Genomic DNA, 21,111 nt, shown 5'->3' on the forward strand with positions numbered 1-21,111 from the left:
GTTTTTTTATAATGCTTAGGAGTTTTTTTATAATGCTTAGGAGTTTTTTTTGGATGTGATTGATTTCCATTCCATGTCACACAGTAGTGATTGAGAAAACATCTCCTCCTCTGCCTGTTGAAGTTGCTCCTGAAGTGTCTACTTCAAGTGCAAGTCAAGTAATTGCACCTACTCAAGTTACAGGTATTGTACTTCCTTTCTAGAACTGAAATAAATTAAGAAATGACTGTGAGTTCCTGACATTATAACTTGTTCCATGCTACTTCTGAGTTATAATAGTGAAGAGAATGTAGCTTTAGAACAGAAAAGAGTACTCTGGGGAGAGATAGAAAGTACAGAACAGCACAGCGATGAGGGTACTGTCAACAGAGCCAGGACTGGGCCCTCACAGGATGTAGCTGCCGTTTTTGTACCCGCAAATAAATGATAGAAGGAAAAATTAATAATTCCACCTCAGCTTACATGATCTGCAAACTAAGTCCAGAACTGAAGACTTCTTGGATACAAGTCAGTTCTTTAGGCAGTCTGCACATGTGTTCATGAAGTATACGTGAACATGTTCTTTGAGGGATATAGACTTCGTGGGATGTAGATCAGCATGTTCTACAAAAAGCAGATGAGAAGTTACTGTAAGATCTGTTTTGAAATGTTCTTTTGATGTTTGTGCTTCTTCCTTTTTTGATGTACTACAAGTTGCCTTTTCTACATCCATGTGTCAAGAACTGAAAATAACAGAAATACAAGTAATGCTCCTGTCATAGATGAAACTTGTCTAAGTGATGGCTGTGTCCAAAAGGCATGAAAATTTCACTTGCTGTAAATTTGAAAACAAAAAGGTGAATATACTAAGTCTGTATATATGAGAGCGTTACAATGTCACATTGGCTAGTCTCTCAGAATTAACACAGGCTTTGAAGTAATAGCAATATCCAGGTAAATACATTATGATGCAGTATTGTATATGGTAGAGATACCTAGGCCTGCCAAGAGGTTTCCCAGTTTTCATTCACAAGGAGAAATTGCACATGCTTTAATAAAAGTTTAGCTCTTCAAAGATGGCATTCCTTCATGCAGGAACAAATTTTTGAGTTGCACACAACATGCACAGGGTCTAAATCACCCAGTTGTCTGCAATATGATTCTGTCTATAGTTGAATCCTCCTGAATCTACTGTAAGAGTAGAGAAAGTATCCTGTCCTTCTGCAAGCATTCAGCTGCCTCCTTCAGTTACCTATAATTACAGATTGTCAATCCCATATGAAAGTTCTAGTGATGGTGATTGTCAAACTAGAATCTGGAAGTCAGCTCTGCTGACACTGCCCCTTCTGCCAGCCAGCTCCCTGCTTCCTTACAGGGAGAGGAAGTTACCCTGCTGGGAACTCACAGCAGTTAGGAAAAAAAAATGGTAGTTTTCCATGTTCTGCTGTTTTTTCTTTCCTCAGGAAAAGGAATGGAACTAGAAATTGCTGTGTGGTATAAAAAAAAAAATGCAGTCTGTTGTTCAGATACAGTTCCAAGTATTGTTCAGATATTTAAGAGATTATAAAGTACAAGTGAAATAAGACTTGTAGGACAAAATCGTAAATTGGATTTAAAAAACTGAATGCAGTTAGAGTTGAGAAGTTTTTGACAGTTTTAATTTTGTACTTTAAGATTTAGTTAAATTTAGATGTAACCCATTTCTAAATGGTTCTTTACAGATGATAACTTCTTTTTCAGGAATTACGATTCCATGCTGTTGTATAACCTTAGTTTAAATTGTGACTAAACACAGTCATTAGTATTTTTTGCAGTAACATATATACTTGGAGAATTTCTAAAACTACTGCAAGGTTTAGCATCAAATGCTGCCCATATCTGAATCTCTTTATCTTACAAAATACATCCAAGCTGTTGACAGATGAGTATTCTGTAAAAATAATCAGAAACCCACTACAGTTGTTTTCTTAACCTTAGATGCAAAGGTTAAATCATATGAATTTTTATTTTATATCATCTTCATTTTACTTTAATTTTAATGTACCCATTTATAGATCTTGGCTGGGATATAAGAATATTTCACTAGGAAGAGCCTAGATGGTTTATAGATTCTTATAGATAAGGTATCCATTACAGAAACTCCGGACTTAAAAACTTGATTTACAGATTTTTTTTCAGGCCTGATCTTTCTACCTAGATTACAGAATATTGTGCAGTTACTGAACTATGTGGGAGAGTTTAACATTAAACTTCTTTTTGTTTGCTTAGAAATCAACGAATGTACAGTTAATCCTGATATCTGTGGAGCAGGACACTGTGTTAATTTGCCTGTGGGATACACTTGCATCTGCTACGAGGGGTACAAACTTAACGATCAGCTGACGAAGTGCTCTGGTATGAATGGATGCTTTCAAAAATCTGAAATAACCTTGCTGTGAAATGCTTGAAACATAGGATCTGGTCAGGGGAATTATGCTACAAAACAGTCAGGAGTTGCTTCCTCTACTGAATGCTTCCAAACTACACAGAAACTAGTTTTTGTATGTCAAATAAAATTTACCAGCTAGTCTCTGATACAGACTTTCAGCTGCTTAGAACCGAACATGAATTTAATTCAGTTGAATGAAAGCCTTTCTCATTGTGAGATGAGAGAAAAAATGATTAGGCAGACCATCCCTTCTCAGTTTTATATCAGTTATCTAAAATCATCAGAATGCTAGGAAGAAATACACTTATGTTTGGAGAAAGAATGACTGAATTAGTGCCTGTTTCTCAGAATGATTTACCCAGCTACCATCTCTGCAGCTGGACTAAATCCAATCATTTTGTTAGGTCTTTTCTTTCAGCCTTCTGCTGAAAAGTGAAAGTATGTCGTAAACATCCCAGAAGCACATTAGGAGATCTCCAAAGTGAGGTCTTCATCCCGTTCTAAGCTAGCAAGTTCTGGAACAGAGGGCTCTGATGAACATGAGGCAGAGCCCAGCCTGGCTGTACATGAGCCATTTCAGATTTGGAAGTAGCTGTATGGGTATCTTTCCTTCGTTTAGAGTATGCTGGTTCCTCTGTAACTGGGATCAGAAAGAGTTTATCATAGCACGTTGCCAGATTATATAGGATCAACTTTTCATGCTACCAAAAGTTCAGTGACTTCACACTGATACGCATGCTATCAGGTGCAACTATGGTATGAAAAAATAATTTACACACATACACAGCCAAATGGCAACTTAAAATCTTTCTGTTTCATCCAAATTGTGTTAATGTTCCATGCTTTCAGCTTGAGCTCAGTGTAGCGATTTGAATAGTAATCATGTCACATTCTTCAGGCTAATGCAATATTCTTGGAGTTTAAGCCAGTAAGAGTATTTTTTTTCCAACCAAAACTATTTAATGCATCTTTTTTGCAGCTCTGAGGGAGAGGAAAACACATACTTTTTCAAATAGTTAAAATAATTACAAGATCAGTCTTTTCAAAACCATGGCATAGAATGCACAAAAAGAATCACAACTAAATATGTTTTTCTAAAGTCTTATATTTTTCTTTCTATAGTTTTATGTTTTTATTTTTGTAGATATTAATGAGTGTACTCAGGCACCCCATCTCTGTTCCCTTGGACGCTGTGAAAATACAGAAGGAAGTTTCCTATGTATTTGCCAAGCTGGATTCATGGCCAGTGAAGATGGAACCGACTGTGTTGGTAATTACTAGTCTCCTTTATAGAAAATAAAAATATAAAAATGAATCAAGAAGCTTATCTAAAACCCCCTAAAGTCCCCTTTTCAGCTTTTTTCCTCAATGTCATTGGTACTGGACTTAATGTCTGGAAGTGTTTTTAACTGTCTCTTACCAGGTATGATGGTGAGCAAAATATTTGAGTAGCTCCTGTTGCTTTTCAAAATGCTTGTTTGTTGAAAAAACAAGAATTTATTCAGTATCATGCTTGTTTAGGAAAATTACCATTTAGTAAAAACACCTTCAGTGGTAGAAAACACAAATATTAAAAACTTTCAATCACTAGCAGCTGTAACAAACCATATTTTAAATATAGCTGCAAACAGCAATGGACTTTGCAGAGCAGTACAAACCGCCTGAGTTGGCTGTGGTCTTCCTCGGGTTAGTGCTGCCATGGGCACAATATACATGCAGTGACATGTGTTGTGTTTGCAACCACAGGGCTGCTCTCTGGCCTTCTTCCTATGGCCTGATTGTTTCTAGGTCTCATTCTCTCTGCTCATGGAAGTGCTCAGTAAGAACAGCTGTAGGACTGTGGCTTGCAAACAGCTTCAAAAATCTAAACTTACTTATGTTTAATTAAAGCAGAGTTTAGAGGAGATGCAAGCATTCAGTAATTTCATGGCGAAGCAAAATTTCTACCTTCTCTTTTTCATCTTCAGATTTTGATGAATGTTCAAGACCTCATACTTGCGGGGAAGGCTTTTGTATAAATACTGTTGGCTCATACAGATGTGAATATTGTGATAGTGGATACCAAATGAACAGGAGAGGTGAATGTGAAGGTAGGTTTGGACTCTTCATCAGTAGTAGTATATTAACAGTTGCCAAGCCAAACAACTGCAATAGGACAAGCCATTTTTTCATGTTAACTGCTGTTTCTGATCTCAACAGAGAACTTTACATCTATTTCTTAATTTTTGAAGAAATCTGGCCATTAGATGGAAATATTAAAATAACTCAACACAGACTTTTTCATGTTTAACTTAATATTTTTCTACCTGGTATATCTCTTTTAATTCCTTTCAATCTCCATTTGCTGTTAGATTTCTGATGGAATGCCTTGGCACAGAGGTTTTTTATCTGTTTGTGTTAGGAGTTCCCTTTCTCTGTCCCACTCTGTGCTGATTTCCATGGGTAATTTCTCTAGCTTAATCTTGCTGCTGGATTTCTCATAGCTACTTTCTTCATTTAATTTGCCTTCAGATCACTTAACTTCCCCCTATACACAACCTGAAAACAGTAGAATGTTCAAAAGGACATTGTTTGTGTTATCTACAGTATGTCCTGGATGATGAAGTGAAGTTACCATTTGTTCATATCACAAAAACGATGCCAAATGTTACTGCTGTTCGGAATTATTAACATTGCTTGCTGTTCAAGGCAGGCTTAGCACTATGGCTTGAGCTGCAGAGGGAAAATTCTCAGAGGGTGCAATCTTAAGCAAGAAACCTTTTTGAATACTCCCAATCTTTTCAGTTATTTGATGTCTGGAACCACAATTCAATTCCAATTATTTAGATTTAAAACACTGCAAAGGAGTTCCCCTACTATGGACAGAACCATCTTGGGACAGCTATTTTAATGGCTCTTGCCATGGAGTCTCTTAACTTCAGTGTTAGTCCTTCCCTGCATACTTTACCAAGTTTCTCTTAAAAAAAAACAAACAACAAAACACCTACTATATTTTTCCTATATTATAACAGGTAGCAAATGATAATTTGACTCTTTTTTTAATTTGGAGATATATATCTAGCAGGTATTCCATGTTGCAGGAGATTCTAGAGCATCTGACCTTCAAAGCTTCACATTATTTTTCAGTGTGATATGTTTGCCTTCTTTGCTGCTCTTCTTTGTTTTTTCATTTTCAACTTGAATTGTGAACTAAAAACCACAAGCGGTCATTTTACTATAAACATAGTTTTGTTCATGCTTTAGTCTGAGGTAGGAGAGAATAAAATTGGTAACATGTTAGGTTGCCTAGCAAATAAGCAACTTAAAGCTGCTGTGAATGTATTTGATGCTAAAAGATCCTTCTTTCTGCTAAAAGTATTGCTAAAAGATTCTTCTTTCTATTCAGACATTTATTTTTTAAATTTAAATAAATGTTTAACACACTCCACTCTTACAACTACTTTTTCCAAATCTCCGTCAGTAGGGAATCTGTGATTAAAATAGGCTAGAAATCAGAATATCACAGTGTGTCAAGTTTCTTATTAGCTGGTATTTTAAGTAGTGTGGTGGAAGTCCTCTATCATTTAACTTAACAATATGTAATTTCTGAAACCAAATTCTCTGTTGAAAGTTATTTAAGGTTGCTTAAGGGAAAAACCCTCCTACACTAAATCCATCAAACCAAGGAAATGACACATTCGGGGAATCATTTCACCATGTCATTCCACCTACGCATTATAGTCACCCTACTGACAGATTCCACATTCCACAAATAACTCCTTTCTACCTCCTCCACACTTCAAAAACAAAGGCAAGTATCTTCCACACTGCACACAATGCACACCGTTCACTTACACTTCCTCACCCCATCTTTGTTCTGCCTTCAAGCTATTTTCACACAAGCTCTGCGTGGGCCTAGCCTGGGAAACGTAAAGAGTGCATGTGTGGTGTTGTTATGTAGTCCATTGTTTATGTAGAACAGTATTATAGGCATAGCTGAACATCATTTCATACGCTTAAGTATTCCTATAAAAAATTCTTGTGGTTGCTTTAAGCTTTGCAGCATCTAGACTTTATTTTGACTGAAAATTTCTGTACCAAATACATCATTCATGTTGTGTATTTTGAGGGCAGATACTGTCCAGGCAGTTCTGAGTACAGGTTTCAGCAGAAGTGGATTTTTTTATTACGTAAATAGAAAAATCTCACAGCATTTTCACTGAGAAATGTTTGCAGGCCTGCATCGTAGCAGCTGAAGAGACCCGTTACTGTTTGTATGAGAAAGTATTCTCAGCGGGACAGTCATGATTCTGTGAAAAATTTTGATTTGCCCATATCCAGTGAGTTGTTAGAAGCTGAGATCATAGAATCATAGAATGGTTTGGCTTGGAAGGGACCTTAAAGACCATCTAGTTCCAACTCCCCACTATGGGCAGGGAAACCTTCCACTAGATCAAGTTGCTCAAAGCCTCATCCAACCTGGCCTTGAAGACCTCCAGGGATGGGGCATCCACAGCTCCTCTGGGCATCCTGTTCCGATGCCTCTCCACCCTCAGAGAGAAGAATTTTTTCGTTATATCTAGTTGAAATCTACCTTTTTTCAGTTTAAAGCCATTGCCCCTTGTCCTATCACTACACGCCCTTGCAAAATGTCCCTCTCCAGCTTTCTTCCAGCCCCTTTAGGTACTGGAAGGCTGCTAGGAGGTCTCCCCAGAGCCTGCTCTTCTCCAGGCTGAACAACCCCAACTCTCTCAGCCTGTCTTCATAGGAGAGGTGCTCCAGCCGTTGGATCGTCTTCATGGCCCTCCTCTGGGCTCTCTCTAACAGATCCATGTCCTACTTATGTTGGGGACCCCAGAGCTGAATGCAGTATTCCAGGTGGGGTCTCACAAGAGCAGAGGAGCAGAATCACCTCCCCGGACCTGCTGGCCACGATTCTCTGGATGCAACCCAGGATACGGTTGGCTTTCTGGGCTGCCAGCACACATTGCTGGCTCATGTTGAACTTCTCATCAGCCAGCACCTCCAAGTCCTTCCGCTCTGGGCTGCTTTCAATCTATACTCCGCCCAGCCTGTACTTGGGATTGCCCCAGCCCATGTGCAGGACTTTACTCTTGGCCTTGTCGAACTTCATGAGGTTTCGCACATGCCCACCTCTCAAACCTGTCAATTCTCTGATGTTCAGTTCTCTGAAGTCTGGAGCATTGTCCAGTTAAATTACAAGTGTTGGAGGCTACTTTCCTTCTGTGAGCTTGTTCCCAAAACTAGGAGTAAATTGCGTCGCTGGTATCTGTGCTGGAATAGCAGTCCCTAGCTGCAGAAGACACAAGTGCTAGGCTTGGGGCAGGGAAGGGACAGGAGCTTAGGAAGCTGGGTTTAGAGGTGACGATGATTTCATTAGTTCTGTGCACTGCATGAAGGAAATATTTGATAGGAAATATTATAATTATTGTGTAATTAAAGACCATATTATAAAATGATACTCAAGTATGGGAGCAGGCTGGAATGAGGCTGCCCACACAGTTTTAATTCCAGCATCTTCTGATCATTGGTCACTTGACAGAAACTGGTCTTTGAATGTCATTTTCATATGCAGTCTTCTTTAGATTACACATATTGCATGTATTATGGGTTTCTTTGGTGCAGGATAGGAAATTCTTGGTAGATGCTCAGAGCCTGGACATGAGATCCATGAGTTTTTCAGGACTTATCTCTTGTTATGTCATGGGTAAATTAGTACGTCTCCTGATGCAACAAGTCCCTCCGTGGCCCTAAACACTGCCAGCCTCAGTGACGTGTGTGTTGCTTGTGCCTTCTTTCAGACATAATTAACTTCCTACTCCCTGTAAACACCCTTGATTACCATTCACACAATTAAATTGATAGTCCACATAGTATTTACATGCTGCATAACTCTAATACACTGGAGAATACCAAATTCCTCCTTGCTTTGAGAAGCCAGAGTTACAATTTTATTGTTGTTGCACTGCACTTCCCAAGTCTCTTGAGACTGACTGTAGGAAGAACCTCAAGACGCTTCAATATGGTAAAGAGGTGACGTAAGCACAGTTATTCTTACCTATCCAAGCCAGAAATCTGATTTACTGTATGTTTGGACGGCCTACCAAAGATTCGCAATACGACAGAAAATTCAGATTCAGTTGCATGTGCTATGATCTAATTTATTTCTCAGAGATGCCCCTTCACTGGTATCAATCTGTGCAAACTTGTCCCTTCTTGGGTCTCTCACAGGTAAAGTACACAACTCTTGAAATGTATTGGGATAACATGAGCACAGTCAGAATAACCAATTAGTTTATTGTTCAGTGTTCTGTTATGGCTTTGACCGGTATTTTCTTTTATCTTCTCTTTTGAAGACATTGATGAATGCCTGACTCCAACTACTTGTCCAGATGCACAGTGCGTTAATGCTCCCGGCTCTTACCAGTGCATTCCTTGCAGAGTGGGATTCAGAGGCTGGAATGGACAGTGCTATGGTATGTTCAGTACTCTTTGTATCTCCAGTTGTCTTCTTACGAGATGCTGCATATCCTTTTCTATCAGTGTTACAATGATGACAGCACTGTGCCCTGAGTCCCCATTTCATTCAATAATAATTGAAAATATGAGATTTTTGAAATTACTTTGTGTCCTCAGACATAGTATTAGAAGGAAATCGTGTTTTACTGTGGAGGAATGAGCATTGAATCTAGACTGCAAACGATACAATTATAATTCTTGAAATAGAAAATAGGGAACTGAAAGGGTTGTGTTATCAGTGAAATGCTAGTAGGCCATTGTTTGAGGTATTAACAGATGGAAAAAACATGAGAGCGCTAACACATCAGTGTGACAGGCTTTTCAATAGAACATGGGAGTTTGCTCACAAGGCATATTAATAAAACTCTTAATTATTTGTACTTCAAGCAAAACATTAGCACATCTTAAAGCAGCTTGTCTCACTTCAGGTTAGGTTTTTGGGACAGATTTCTCATGTTATAGTTTTGTCCATTTGTTTTTAAATGTTGGATTATTATTTTTTTCCAAATCAGTTTTGACTGTTTGAGATATAGGTAAGAAAGAGCAAATGAATCCATTGTGCAAAAAGAAATAATCTTTTGCAGTCTTGAGTGCCACTTCCTGGAGCACTGCCAGAAACTTGAGTTAGACCTCAGTTGTAAAGGATCTGCTGCCTGTTGTGAATTCTCCGGTCCACCCTGTGTGTAACACATGCCCTATAATTTGTAATTAATTTGTAATGATTGGAGTAACCATGTTACCTAAACAGATGTACAGTAAGATACGTAGGAAGTGTTTGCATTACTGTGGTAGGTCAGACTGACAGTGTACTTCAATAGCTTATTTCCTAATTGCTCCCAATTGCTGTGATTTGGTTCAGTTCATGAAGCAGTCTGAGCGTTGCTTTGGTTGAAATAGCTCTGGAAGATGGACATCTGCTGTGCTCCAGCCGCAAATGGCACATGCACTCTGTTAGAAAGGTTTCCTCTTGACTGTTTTCCTTCAAAGGAAAGTTTTCCTTCCTCTTGAAGGTTTTCCTTCCTGACTTAATTCCTTTTTTGGAAAAGGTAAAGGTGACTTAATTTTGCATTATTTCCTGATATCAAGCTTGATTTCTATACCTATTTATGAAAATAGCCTGGTTGAAAATGCCATGGCATAACTTTCCCTTGTTTCATTCTTGCTAACCAGGTTAGTAGGAGCAGAATGAGACAAAAAAGTCACTGCTCTGCTCAGATTTACAAACAGAACTAAGTCATGTAAGTGATAAGTCTTGGTTCCAAGTCGCTGATACTTTTTTTCCTTGTATTACTGCATGTAGTTTCCCTTTTTCCTTTGTTTTATGAAATGTTCTAAGCCTAGACGTCTCTCTCACATCATTAGTGATGTGATCAGTCTTCATTTTCTGTTTATTCTAGACTTACATCATGCTGGAAATGAGCCATACACATTTTAGAAAGTGTAATGCAGACAGTTTGTCTTAAATCTGTAGCTTTGCAATATGGTGTAATTTAAATACAGTGGAAAGGAAAATATTTCCCAAGTTATCTATGAAGGGTATTTAAGTCTGTTATTCCATAAATTCTTTTGTTTCTGCTGTTAGTTTAGGTCAATTGCAGCTCTGCTGGTTTTCCCCAGTGCAGTTTTCAGTTGTTTTTTTTACCTCACCTCATTCCTCTGCCTGCACTTTATGCCCTAGAAAGTCTAATGTAACAATTCTACAGTTCTTTTAATGCTATTGGTATTGTACCTTCCAGGATTTAAAGGCAGGAACACAGTCACTTTTGTTTCATAAAGGCAAGTCAATCAGTTCACTGCAAGCTTATGTAGAATGCATTTAATTGCAGTTTAGGTGGGAATACCCAATGTGAGATGCATATTGGAAGAAATTAAAAATGGCACCTGCACACCCTGCCCCCTCACTGTCTTGAAATTGCTACCACACCAGGTCCGTCAATGTATTTGTGTCGTACAGGGACTATTTGAAATAATTTCTTTTAAAGTTTACTTGCAATCACTGTTATTTGGGGTTTTTTCATCTTTCTCTCTCCACATTTGCACATTCAGATAAAGTGGAGTATCATGATGTAGACTGACAATAAAGTTATATGTGAATCTAGAGCACACTTCTGTATGTTGATGAATAAATGAAAAAAAATAGATTGACAAAACTTTCTAGACCACTTCATTCTCATGGTTATCACTGTGGTGAGTTTGCAGCTGTGCGGTTGACCAACAATATTCAGCTTTAGGGACCCTGTCAGAAGATTTCAAAACTAATAGAGGTCAGCAGAGCTGATCCATTTACCTCTAGCCCTACTGTAGGAAGCTTCAGTAGAATCAGTTACAGCTTAGGTTCTGCTCCTGGCTTTTCTGCTGGCTCTATGCGAAAGTCTCTTGATACTCAAGTCTCATCCAAAAATCAGAGATAATAATGCAGGCTTCATTTTCAAGTACCTTGGAGATAAATAGATGAAAATGAATCTGTAAGAAGCAGATTTGTTATTCAGTTGGAAATTCACATGCCTGACTGCTGAATTAGGTTCTCTGTGTTTTAACAAATCTTGAATTAGAGCATTGATCATATACATTGAGAGCAAAGGTTGTGTTTGTTGAGTGAGCGCGTTTGGCAACAGTAAGGATCTGAGAAATGAGTCTTGCAGAAGGATGTAAGGTGTATCGCCCACTGAACTGCCATAGCAGAGCACCTGTGGATCTGTGCTGTCATCTCTTGGGAGGATGCCACTTTGTGTTCTTGGCCAGGCCGCAGTAGGGTGTCTTATTTACAGAGTTAGAGGCTCAAGCGAGGAAACAAAAATTGTAGGTAATTCGAAATATGGAGAATAATGGTGATTTTGTTTGTGTCTGGAGAGAGATGGGCTTTGTCAAACTCAGATTGTACAGGAGCTTGTAAAGAGCCACGAATGATAAATATCTGTATGAGAAAAACAGTTACTGCAGATATTCACAGTAGCTAGTAAGAGCTATGATGACGATTTAAAGACCTCTAATCTTTTTCCAGCTCTACCTGTGCTACAGCTGCCTAAATAGCTCAAGTGCCTCAAATAATCAGTAGTTTTACTCTTGTATGTTGATGGATTTTGTGTGGTTTGTGGTGGCAAGAGACAGGATAATTGAGAGTAATATGATTTATGTCACATAAAAGCAAATAAGGTGTAATTCTTTTTTTGCATCAGTGAAGCTAAAAAATGCAGCTTTTTCCATACAACCAGGGACACCTGCTTGCTGTTAACTACATCCACAAAGTAAATAAACAAATGAAATTTGAAAATTAACCTTTTATTTTTTTTAAGTGGAAACTACTCCTAGGAAAAAGACAATACTGATCATTTTGGAGTACTGAATTAATTCTGGCTGGGTTTATTACAAAAGATGTTATTTATTTATACGTTTTCTTTTTTCTTTGTTGATTTATACATTCAGAAGGAATTATTGAAAACTATTATTAAATAGTAACGTATCATTTTTCGTGTTGGCTAAAACAAGTGACCCATCTAGTTAATACCCCTCTTTCAGAGCATGATGACAGTAATTGTCTGTGGGATAGCTTATAGAAAAAAAAATTCTTTCAAGTCCTCTTGTAAATAAAGGATGATTTGTGACCAGGAAGAGAGATTTTACTTCTAGAACTTTTGTTATAAAGGCATAATCCAATTGGAGTTCCTTGTTGCCTATATAGAGTAGCCTTACAAAGGGATCTGCACAAAGTACAGAAATCTCCTTGAAATTCTTCAGGTGTCAGCTAAGTCCTTTAGAACCTGCCTCCTTTAATTCAGTTTGAAAAATGTCGTCTAAGGTCTCACATGTACATGTGTTTCATGTAGTCTTTAATTATGTGCTGGAGAACTACTCTAGACCCTATACATTAATCAACCTGGCTTTAAAAAACAGGAAAAACTCAAAGGCAGAAAATGTGGTTGAGGTCTGCTCTAGCTTTCGAGAGGACCTGCCTGTCTCTTGCACCCATAGGTAAGCTCCAGGTAAACAAGCAGAGGCAGCAGGCTGGGGGATTCTGACCAGAGCACATGTTTTAAAAATGTTTTCAAAGAGAACAGCTTCCAACACAGCCTTGCCAGCATGAGTTGGATCTGCTTTTCTGGACTGTTCCTTGCAGTGGAAGGATTAGTGATAATGGTTACAAGGTATTGGCAGCTGCTAGTGCTTTTATTACAGGTACGTATCTTGAGAGTAAATCTGTGTAATGCAAGAATGAATGTGCCAGCACTTGCTGACTGCTTCTCTATAGTAAAGCTGTGCTGGTTGAAGATGCTGTGGGAAAATTATGGGCAAAATAATCTTATTCAGGTAAGGATGGTGTGGACACAGTTCATATTGCAACCTGTATTTAAAACAAGAAAAGAAAAGGAAGAAGGTTTGTTAGCCTAAACTGCAGTCCTTGCAGTAATGGGATCAAAGCATTGTTTTAGTCATGTGAGCTCTGAGTATAGTTGAGTATTTGGGCACAAGGCAGCTCAAGTTCAAATCCTTTTTTAAAATCAGAATTTGCTGCAGAACTGTCAAGGTCAAAATATATACAGGGAAACTGATTTATAACCATGCAGAATTTGAATAAATTCCCAAGCTCAGCTGAAAGATGGTTGTACCCAAGTTAATTATACACTTATGCTTTCTTTGTATTCACAGATATAGATGAATGTCAGTATGGCAATCTCTGTACAAATGGACGTTGTGAAAATATGGAAGGGTCTTTCAGATGTATTTGTGGCCGAGGTTTCAGACTCTCTCCATCAGAGGATCAGTGTGAAGGTAAGAAGGAATATGATTAAAATTCATAAGATTGCTTATGAATTTAGCTTAGATAATTTAGTTTACTTCGCTTTTAGATAATGTTTTTCATCTAATAGTATTCCTTTTAATGGAGAAACAACAAATGCACAACACCAAAGCTAAACAACCAAAAATGTAAGAATATGTATTTCCATTTCATGGCTTCCATGGTCACGTTGTAGATTTTGACATTTGTTATAAAGGCAATCAAGAACGTGCAGTAATATTTATATTGCTAAATTGTAATTTCTGCAAAATCCTTGGCACTTCTGACATTTTGGAGGTCTGGGGACAGTAGCTTTCGCTGCCTTAATTGCTTTTCTATCTTTTTTTTTCTTTCATGTGGGTGAGTGGAATCAAAAAACCCAGGCTGCCCCTTCAGGGAACACAGCAGTGTCTGTTAACAATGAGCTGACGCCTGCATTGACGTCACCGCATTTCAAGTAGTACATTTAGTAGAGAGAGAGTTTGGTGTTGTATTTCTAGGAACACTACCTGTACCTCCAAAGTGTCAGGTTCTATGTTTCTTCCACATCTAAAATTCCCATCAGGACTGCTCCAGTGGAGCAAAATTAGGTCTGAAGTTAGAGCAGAGTAGTCTGAGGGAGAACCTAGAGTGTGTATAGGAGGTATGAATATCTCTCTCCTTAGAGAGAGGGGACTTCCTGAAACCTCTCTCCAAAGGTGAAAATCTGGGAGAATGTCTCCAAGCTGTGGAAGCACGCAGAAAACTGAACATTTCTTGTCCGATGTTGTTTTTTCTTCTTTTCCCTTCCCCCACCCTTCCCTAAGTGTCTGTGTATAGCTCCAAACACTTTCAGACTTCTGAGCGCTAAAAATAATACAGTAAAACTAAATGATCATTCATGTAAATTTGTCAGGAAGTTTGAAACAAAACATTAAGTGTAAGTTAAGCGTCTTGAGTGAGTTAAATGTGCTGTCCAGGACACACAGCAGACTGGTCTTGGGGAAAGTATGTAGACAAAGTTTGACTGCTTCCTCTGAGCCTTTCATGGAAAAGGGCCCTTGCCAAGCTGAGCTGACATGTGCAGACTGTTCTTCTTAAAGTGAACCCTTCCAAAGTAAGGACCCGTACACATGCCCAGATGCTTCATGCAGCCCCACAGGTTTCGGTGATCCTTAAATTTAAAACTTCTGTGGCCACGAGGGACCATTACTCAAGAGGTCAGACTATGTAGCCATAACACAGACCTGAAAAACCTCATTGAGTAACTTTCTCCTGTTTGAATTGGAGTATACTTTCAGAAAGACATTCATCCGTGCCTGAATCCTAGAAGTGACTAAGAAACTACCATATCAATTTAATTACTGTTCTTTAACGTGTATTTTATAAATGAGGGAGGGAAAACAGGCTTCCTAGCTCAAACAAGGCATGTGCTATGTTCTGAATTCAAAGTGCCACTCCCCTCCAGTATTTTGAGGTTTTTATAGGAAAATTTAAGTTTCATGTTCAAGTCCATCTGTTAACCCAGGCTGACCCCTGTTTGGGAGAACTGAAACACTGAGGGATTACCAGTGGTTATGGAAGCAAAGAGACATTTCCCCATACTTAGAGGATTAATACTGTTACAAGGCAAGTATTTAAAGGAGCCTTAACAGGAGAACAGCCTGTCACTGTGCATCTGAAAACCACACCCTGTTAAAAGGTGGTGATCCTGCTGGAAAGTATTTTGTGGGTTTTGCTGACTCACCGGAGCGGCTGGCTTGTTACCTTTGCCAGATATAAAAGAAACAAAAGCAGCTCTCAAGCAGCATGTGTGTGTATTTGTGTGTCTGAGTGTGTACCTGTTTGTGCATTGAGGGATAAATTGACACTATAGGAGAGAATGCTGAATGCTGTCGTCTCAAGGAAAACACCCAGTCTGCAATTTCATATATTTTTATGCATTATATTGACTGTCTGCGTTTGTTAATAAATAAGACCAAGAGAAGCAGTACGGGCTATTGTCACTCTGCTTTGCTCTTGTGTTCAGAATTAGTTATTGCACCATTTGGTTAGTAATTGGTATTTTCAGATGTGTTATATTTTCACCGTCTCTTCTGCGACAGATATAGACGAATGCCAGCACCGATCACTCTGTACGAATGGACGCTGCAGGAACACAGAAGGATCTTTCAGATGTATTTGTAGCCAAGGCTACACGTTATCATCTGCTGGAGAGCAGTGTGAAGGTAAGTTTGTGGACTTAAGCTACTGATTCATTTGTTTTCATTAAGATCTTGAGTATTTCAGCAATAGGCATGAACTTTTTTGAGAATGGAGCAGAAGGATCTGTTGCTCCTCTTTCTCTGTACTGTCAGCCATTCAACACTCCCCACCTACACAGCCACATAGTTAATGGATTCTTAGAAATAGTCTCTGTCATCTTTCCACATACAAGAAATCACCCCTTGTGTTTCCAACAGTAAGAATGGAAGAGCAGTTGACATTATTACCAAGTGCAATTAAGCCTTTCCAAACCTTGTTGCTCAAATTCTGACACAGAGTTTCTGTATTACAAAAGCTTCTGCTAGCATACACTATTCACATGGGGGCCTGCTAAGTTAAAACTTCTCCAGCTGGTTTTGGGAACCTGTAGCCAGTTGCCACGATCCCACATGTGCACTGGCAGGAGAAAAAAAAAAAAATATATATATATATACTGGTAGTATAAGATGAGCTCCAGGGGAATCTGCTGGAGCTCACAGCTTTCACTATCTCAGAAGACAGTCTTCATAGTGAGCTTGTAAAAACAAAAAGAAGAGGTGAAAGATGTGCAGTAAATGTAGGGAGAAATGCTGTGGTACAGAAAACAGAAACATTCCATTATCTCTCAGGTAGAACAATTTAATTGTCCAGTAATTGGCAAACAGATTTTTAATTAATCATTTCAAAGCTACTCCGTCTTCTCTATCTGATATGGTACATCTGCTGCACTGCTCATGGTCACCTTGAGCATATGCGCTTACTTACTAGCAAGCTCCAGAAAAGATAATACCTCAGTTGCTCCCTTATCTCACCCGGGGTGGGGGGCAGAACTCTCAGTTAAGGCCTTACTGTACATGTGATATCAGCACATAAAAGTTTTCCAGTCTCTGGCGTGCTTTCTGTAGCTGCTGATACCATGGAAGACACACCTTCTTAATGCCGTTCTACCTAATAGCGTTCTCCTGTTAGGTTGTCCTCCACACAGCACCCTAGGAGACAGTTCCCACCTTCTCCCCCACAGCAATAGGTCAGGAATCCTCCTCGAGTAATCCAGGCAGGAGACCAGTTCCCCCTGAGCCAACCAAATTCTTTCTTCTCAAGACAAACCTGTAACATCAGACCAGACTTGATCATCAATGATGATACTGGATTGTCCACATTTAATGAGTGACAGTGTCTTTTGAAATTATCAACAATAAGGAATAAAGATGTCTTACAAAATCTCCTCAGCACACTGATACTTTGTTACTGACCTGTTCGGAGAATCTGGTCATAGAAGGTAGCACAGTCTTCTCAAAGTTCCTGGTGAATGCCAGCATCACTTGCATCAGCTTCAAGAAGTGTGGGCTGATGATGCAAGGTACTAGAAACGTGTGTCAAAGAATTTTGCTCTCAACTCACTTCAAGATCTTCATGAGTTGCAACAGACGCAGAGATACTGTGTCAAGAATCAAAGAAAAACGGGGTGGTAGGGTTCACTGGTCCATCCTGTCTCCTAAAGGCGGAACAGAGCATATGGTGTCGTTCCTGCTCTGAGTAGGCTTCAGCAGGTGAGATTCCAAACATCTTTTCAAGCAGCCTGTGCCAAGGCTTTGCTGTCCTTGTGTTAGACTTCCTTTTTTCCAAAATGTGTGATGGTAATCTTCTATTGCTGGATGTAATTTATGAGTTCATATCTTGTCCACCTTAAACAAGAAAGGTTTTTTATTTCCTCTGCATAGCAGAGAGGGAGATGCTGAGAGAGTGGGATGTATAAACGTTGCAAGCATTTTGTTTCCTTCAGCGAGGAGCCTTGCAAACCATCAAGTCTGCAGAGAGAGATTTTGAATTAGTAAATGCTATTAGTACGTGTGAGCATATGAAGTGGTGAGTTAAACCATCTTGCAGTGAAGAAGAGCAAATGAAATACAGAAATAAATTTAAAACCATTGTAGTTGAAGACCAAATGTTTTCCAGAACTTCTTTTCAGACTGCTTTGGTGCGTTTCATACAGCCTAAGAAGTCGTGGTAACTGTTGCTGCTCTCCATCACTATGCAATGGCCTGTCAGGAAAGGTCCATGCTTTATCTTCATCTCTTCCTTGATCCTGTCCAAGGGCAATTTTTAAGAAAAAGTAATTTCAGAAGCTCTCAAGGCGAAAGAAGAGAGGTTGGATCATAGAAGGAAAAAGGGTAAAACTGTTTCCTCACCCAAGGGTCTTTGTCTCATTGCAACAGTCTGTAACCAAATTAAAGCTTCTCCACCCGGTGACAGAGTGGTTAATTTCTGTAGAGACAGTTTGCTCACTGAAGATTTTCATAAATATTACAAGTCACTCACAAAATGTATTCATCTCTTGAAATGGAAGAAAATCTTCTGTGCTTTCATTATATTCCTTCAATATTTTCTGAAGTACAGGATATTACGGAATACTTTGTGCAACTGCTTTATCTGCTATATATTCATCTCTCTTGTTTTTGCTCACCTCATGATGTAATTATTTTTGAAGACTCCTTGAAGTATTCAGTGCACGTTTAGGGAACTCAGTTGACTGTAAGTTTAAATCTCACATTCTTTTCGTATCAGTGGAGGTCCTCAGCCTCACAGCCATATTCCCATCTTCATGAAAATGGCTCCTGACTGTTAGTTCATCCAGATATGTGCATGGACTACAGGGCAGAGCTTCCACGAAGAGAAAATCACTTTGTGAAGACATCCAACGTTTCTGCACACGGCGACCTCTGATTTTTGGATTAGCCTATTTACCTGAATGTTTTCTGACACTTCACAGAGAAAGCAGGAAAGAGATCACAAAAACCATGGGTATGGCACAGCACAGTTGTGTGAAAAGAACAGGGTGGTTCTAATTCTGTCAAGTTTCTCAAAGACCCAGGGATGGACATTTGTCACGTCATAGAATACTCAAAATTGTATCAGGTTGTAAAGCCAATGTGATTGGCAAATCACCTGAAAGAAATGTGCTTATTTATTTAATGAAGATTTCTTCTACTTAAGAAGATTTCTTAAAAATGTAGCAACTCAAGCAGCAGTTTGCTGGTTTGATCATTATACACTTGTGCAAACTTCTAGGGATATTGCAGAATTTGGCAGAGATATGCTGTGCTCGTTTTCAACTGTGCTTTTTTGCAACGCTCTGGCTGAAGATTTTGTCTGGAAGTCTTTGCGCAGTATTTCACTTATTTAAGAATAAAGGTAATTTGCAAATAATTGTTCTGTGCATTGGTGTGTACATGTATACATGCAGTATACATGCATACTTGCAGTATACATGCTTTGTATGTGTCCTTGCGCTGAACTCTTCAGAAAATGAGAAAGCTGGACTGAGGCCTTCATATCTTCAGTTCTATCTGAGAGCAGTAATCCATATGTCCGTTACTGTTGTAAATGCCTGTATACCCTGTTATCCAAGGCTGAAGAGTTTTTCCCTTCTGTAGTGTACCTGTAGAGACTTGTCATTATCTGCTTGGAAATTAGTAGCCTGGAAGTACATGACCATCCACGGGTGGACTGTACGCACAACTTCCCACTTGAAGATAGAAAGTGAAGTTACTTCCTAGTAGTCAGAGGCCTTCAAGGTGCATGACTACATGCACGTTTATTTTCTTTCTGCCTTACTCTCTCATTCAGCATCTTGTTCTTGAAACGAAGTGACATTGTGACTTTCTGCTGTCTGTTGCTCTGAATATGAGGGAACACAAAGTGTGGCCTTGTCTCAACTGACAGGAAGTATGAATATGCACCAGCTGGACTTATGTATAGACGGTACACCTCAAAGAACTCAGGTTACTGGAAAAGAGTCTGTCTGAAGCATAGAAGACTCTAGTGTTCTCCTAGGAGCCTTCAGAGATTTTGCTAGCCAAAACGCTCAAGACACGCACGTGTACAGGGTGCTAAAAAGCACTGAACATCTCAAGTGTGAGTTACTGTTCCGATTTTTCTGGAGATTCTTGTGCAGCAGCCATAGGACCTGTCAAGAGTTGCATCAGAGAAAGGGAGGTTTGCCTCCTCTACAGAAAATAATGCATTTTGACTGAATTTGGCAGAAGATGCCTTCTTTTTGTGAGACTTGGCATTAGCTCAGTGCAAGGGAGTCATTAATTTTTTCTCATGCTCCTAGTCAAAATTAATTGCTATTTTAAATAAACCACAATTTATTTCTCAGTTGAAAATTATTATAAAACATGTGGTTATCAAAAGGTCACAACTTTGTCAGCATTAAGCACAGTTTTATCTTCAATAACATTCATTTATGTAAGAAAGCTATCCCTATTTCTTATTTTTATCAAATAGATTAAATCCCAAGGATAGTTGCACTTTGATATAGTGTGGGGCTTTCCAGAGATAAGTATAGAAATGAGGTCATGTCCTCTTTTTTAATTACAATTGTTATTCATTCCTGCAACACAGGAAAAAGTTACAATTCTAATCAGCTAAAATCCGTGTTTAAGAAATCAGAATAATCAAAGGCAGTGGAAAAAGTCTTTGATAACTGTTTTTCAAAGGAAACTATCTGCGTTATCAGAGCAATAGACTCAGTGAATTATGAGGAGGGGCACTGTGAAGGCAGGGGAAAGTTGCTTATGAGATACTTCTTTTATTTGACTCTCATCTTCTGTTTGCTTTTAAAACTTAGTGCTTAGCGGCACAGTCATCAAATACCTTGTGATCTTTAGCTGTAGTGAAACTGTATAATATCACTGGAATGTGGGCACTTGCTGAGTTAATCCTGTACCCACAGTAGCTGTGCTCTGTTTCCTCTGCTGGACTGCCTTCAAGCCCTTTGAAAGACAATGCAGAGAAAAGACTTAAGGTGCAGGCAACGCCAGTGTCCTGCCCTTGAAATATTTGATTATTTTGTACCTAGTTCATATCCTGAAGCTTGCCCTGCTGTGCATCAGTCAGCACGTTTATCCCATGGACATCAAGATGCTGGGGCAGAGCCTGCAGGCCTGAGGCTTGATGTTGGGAAGGTGGTGTATAGGCAGCTGGGAGCTAGACCCTGCGTGCCCTGACTCCGGAGCCGGAGTTATGGTTTGGGTGCAGCACTGCGCAGAAGCAGCTGTTCGGCTTCAGGACCCAGCTGCTCAGCCTGCGAATCGGCTCTGTTGTGTTGCACGAGCTGCCTGAAAAAGCAACCTTTAGTACAGCAGCAGGCACAGCGTCCTGCAAGCCTCCTGCCCACGGGGCT

At 39.2% G+C, this 21,111-nt stretch overlaps 1 protein-coding gene across 2 annotated transcripts in view; it reads left to right on the forward strand.

The window, feature by feature from the left end:
- Nucleotides 1–21,111, forward strand: part of LTBP1 (latent transforming growth factor beta binding protein 1) — a 204,689-nt gene that overhangs the window by 136,538 nt on the left and 47,040 nt on the right. For both annotated transcript variants that reach the window (XM_086628160.1, XM_086628169.1), the window contains exons 15-21: nucleotides 85–183; nucleotides 2,248–2,373; nucleotides 3,552–3,677; nucleotides 4,375–4,497; nucleotides 8,764–8,883; nucleotides 13,571–13,693; nucleotides 15,785–15,907. In XM_086628160.1, coding sequence (XP_086484286.1) covers nucleotides 85–183; nucleotides 2,248–2,373; nucleotides 3,552–3,677; nucleotides 4,375–4,497; nucleotides 8,764–8,883; nucleotides 13,571–13,693; nucleotides 15,785–15,907 — 840 coding nt within the window. The remainder of the gene's footprint in view (nucleotides 1–84; nucleotides 184–2,247; nucleotides 2,374–3,551; nucleotides 3,678–4,374; nucleotides 4,498–8,763; nucleotides 8,884–13,570; nucleotides 13,694–15,784; nucleotides 15,908–21,111) is intronic.

The sequence above is a fragment of the Tauraco erythrolophus genome, chromosome 2, assembly GCF_009769465.1.
Source record: "Tauraco erythrolophus isolate bTauEry1 chromosome 2, bTauEry1.pri, whole genome shotgun sequence".
Classification (NCBI taxonomy): domain Eukaryota; kingdom Metazoa; phylum Chordata; class Aves; order Musophagiformes; family Musophagidae; genus Tauraco; species Tauraco erythrolophus.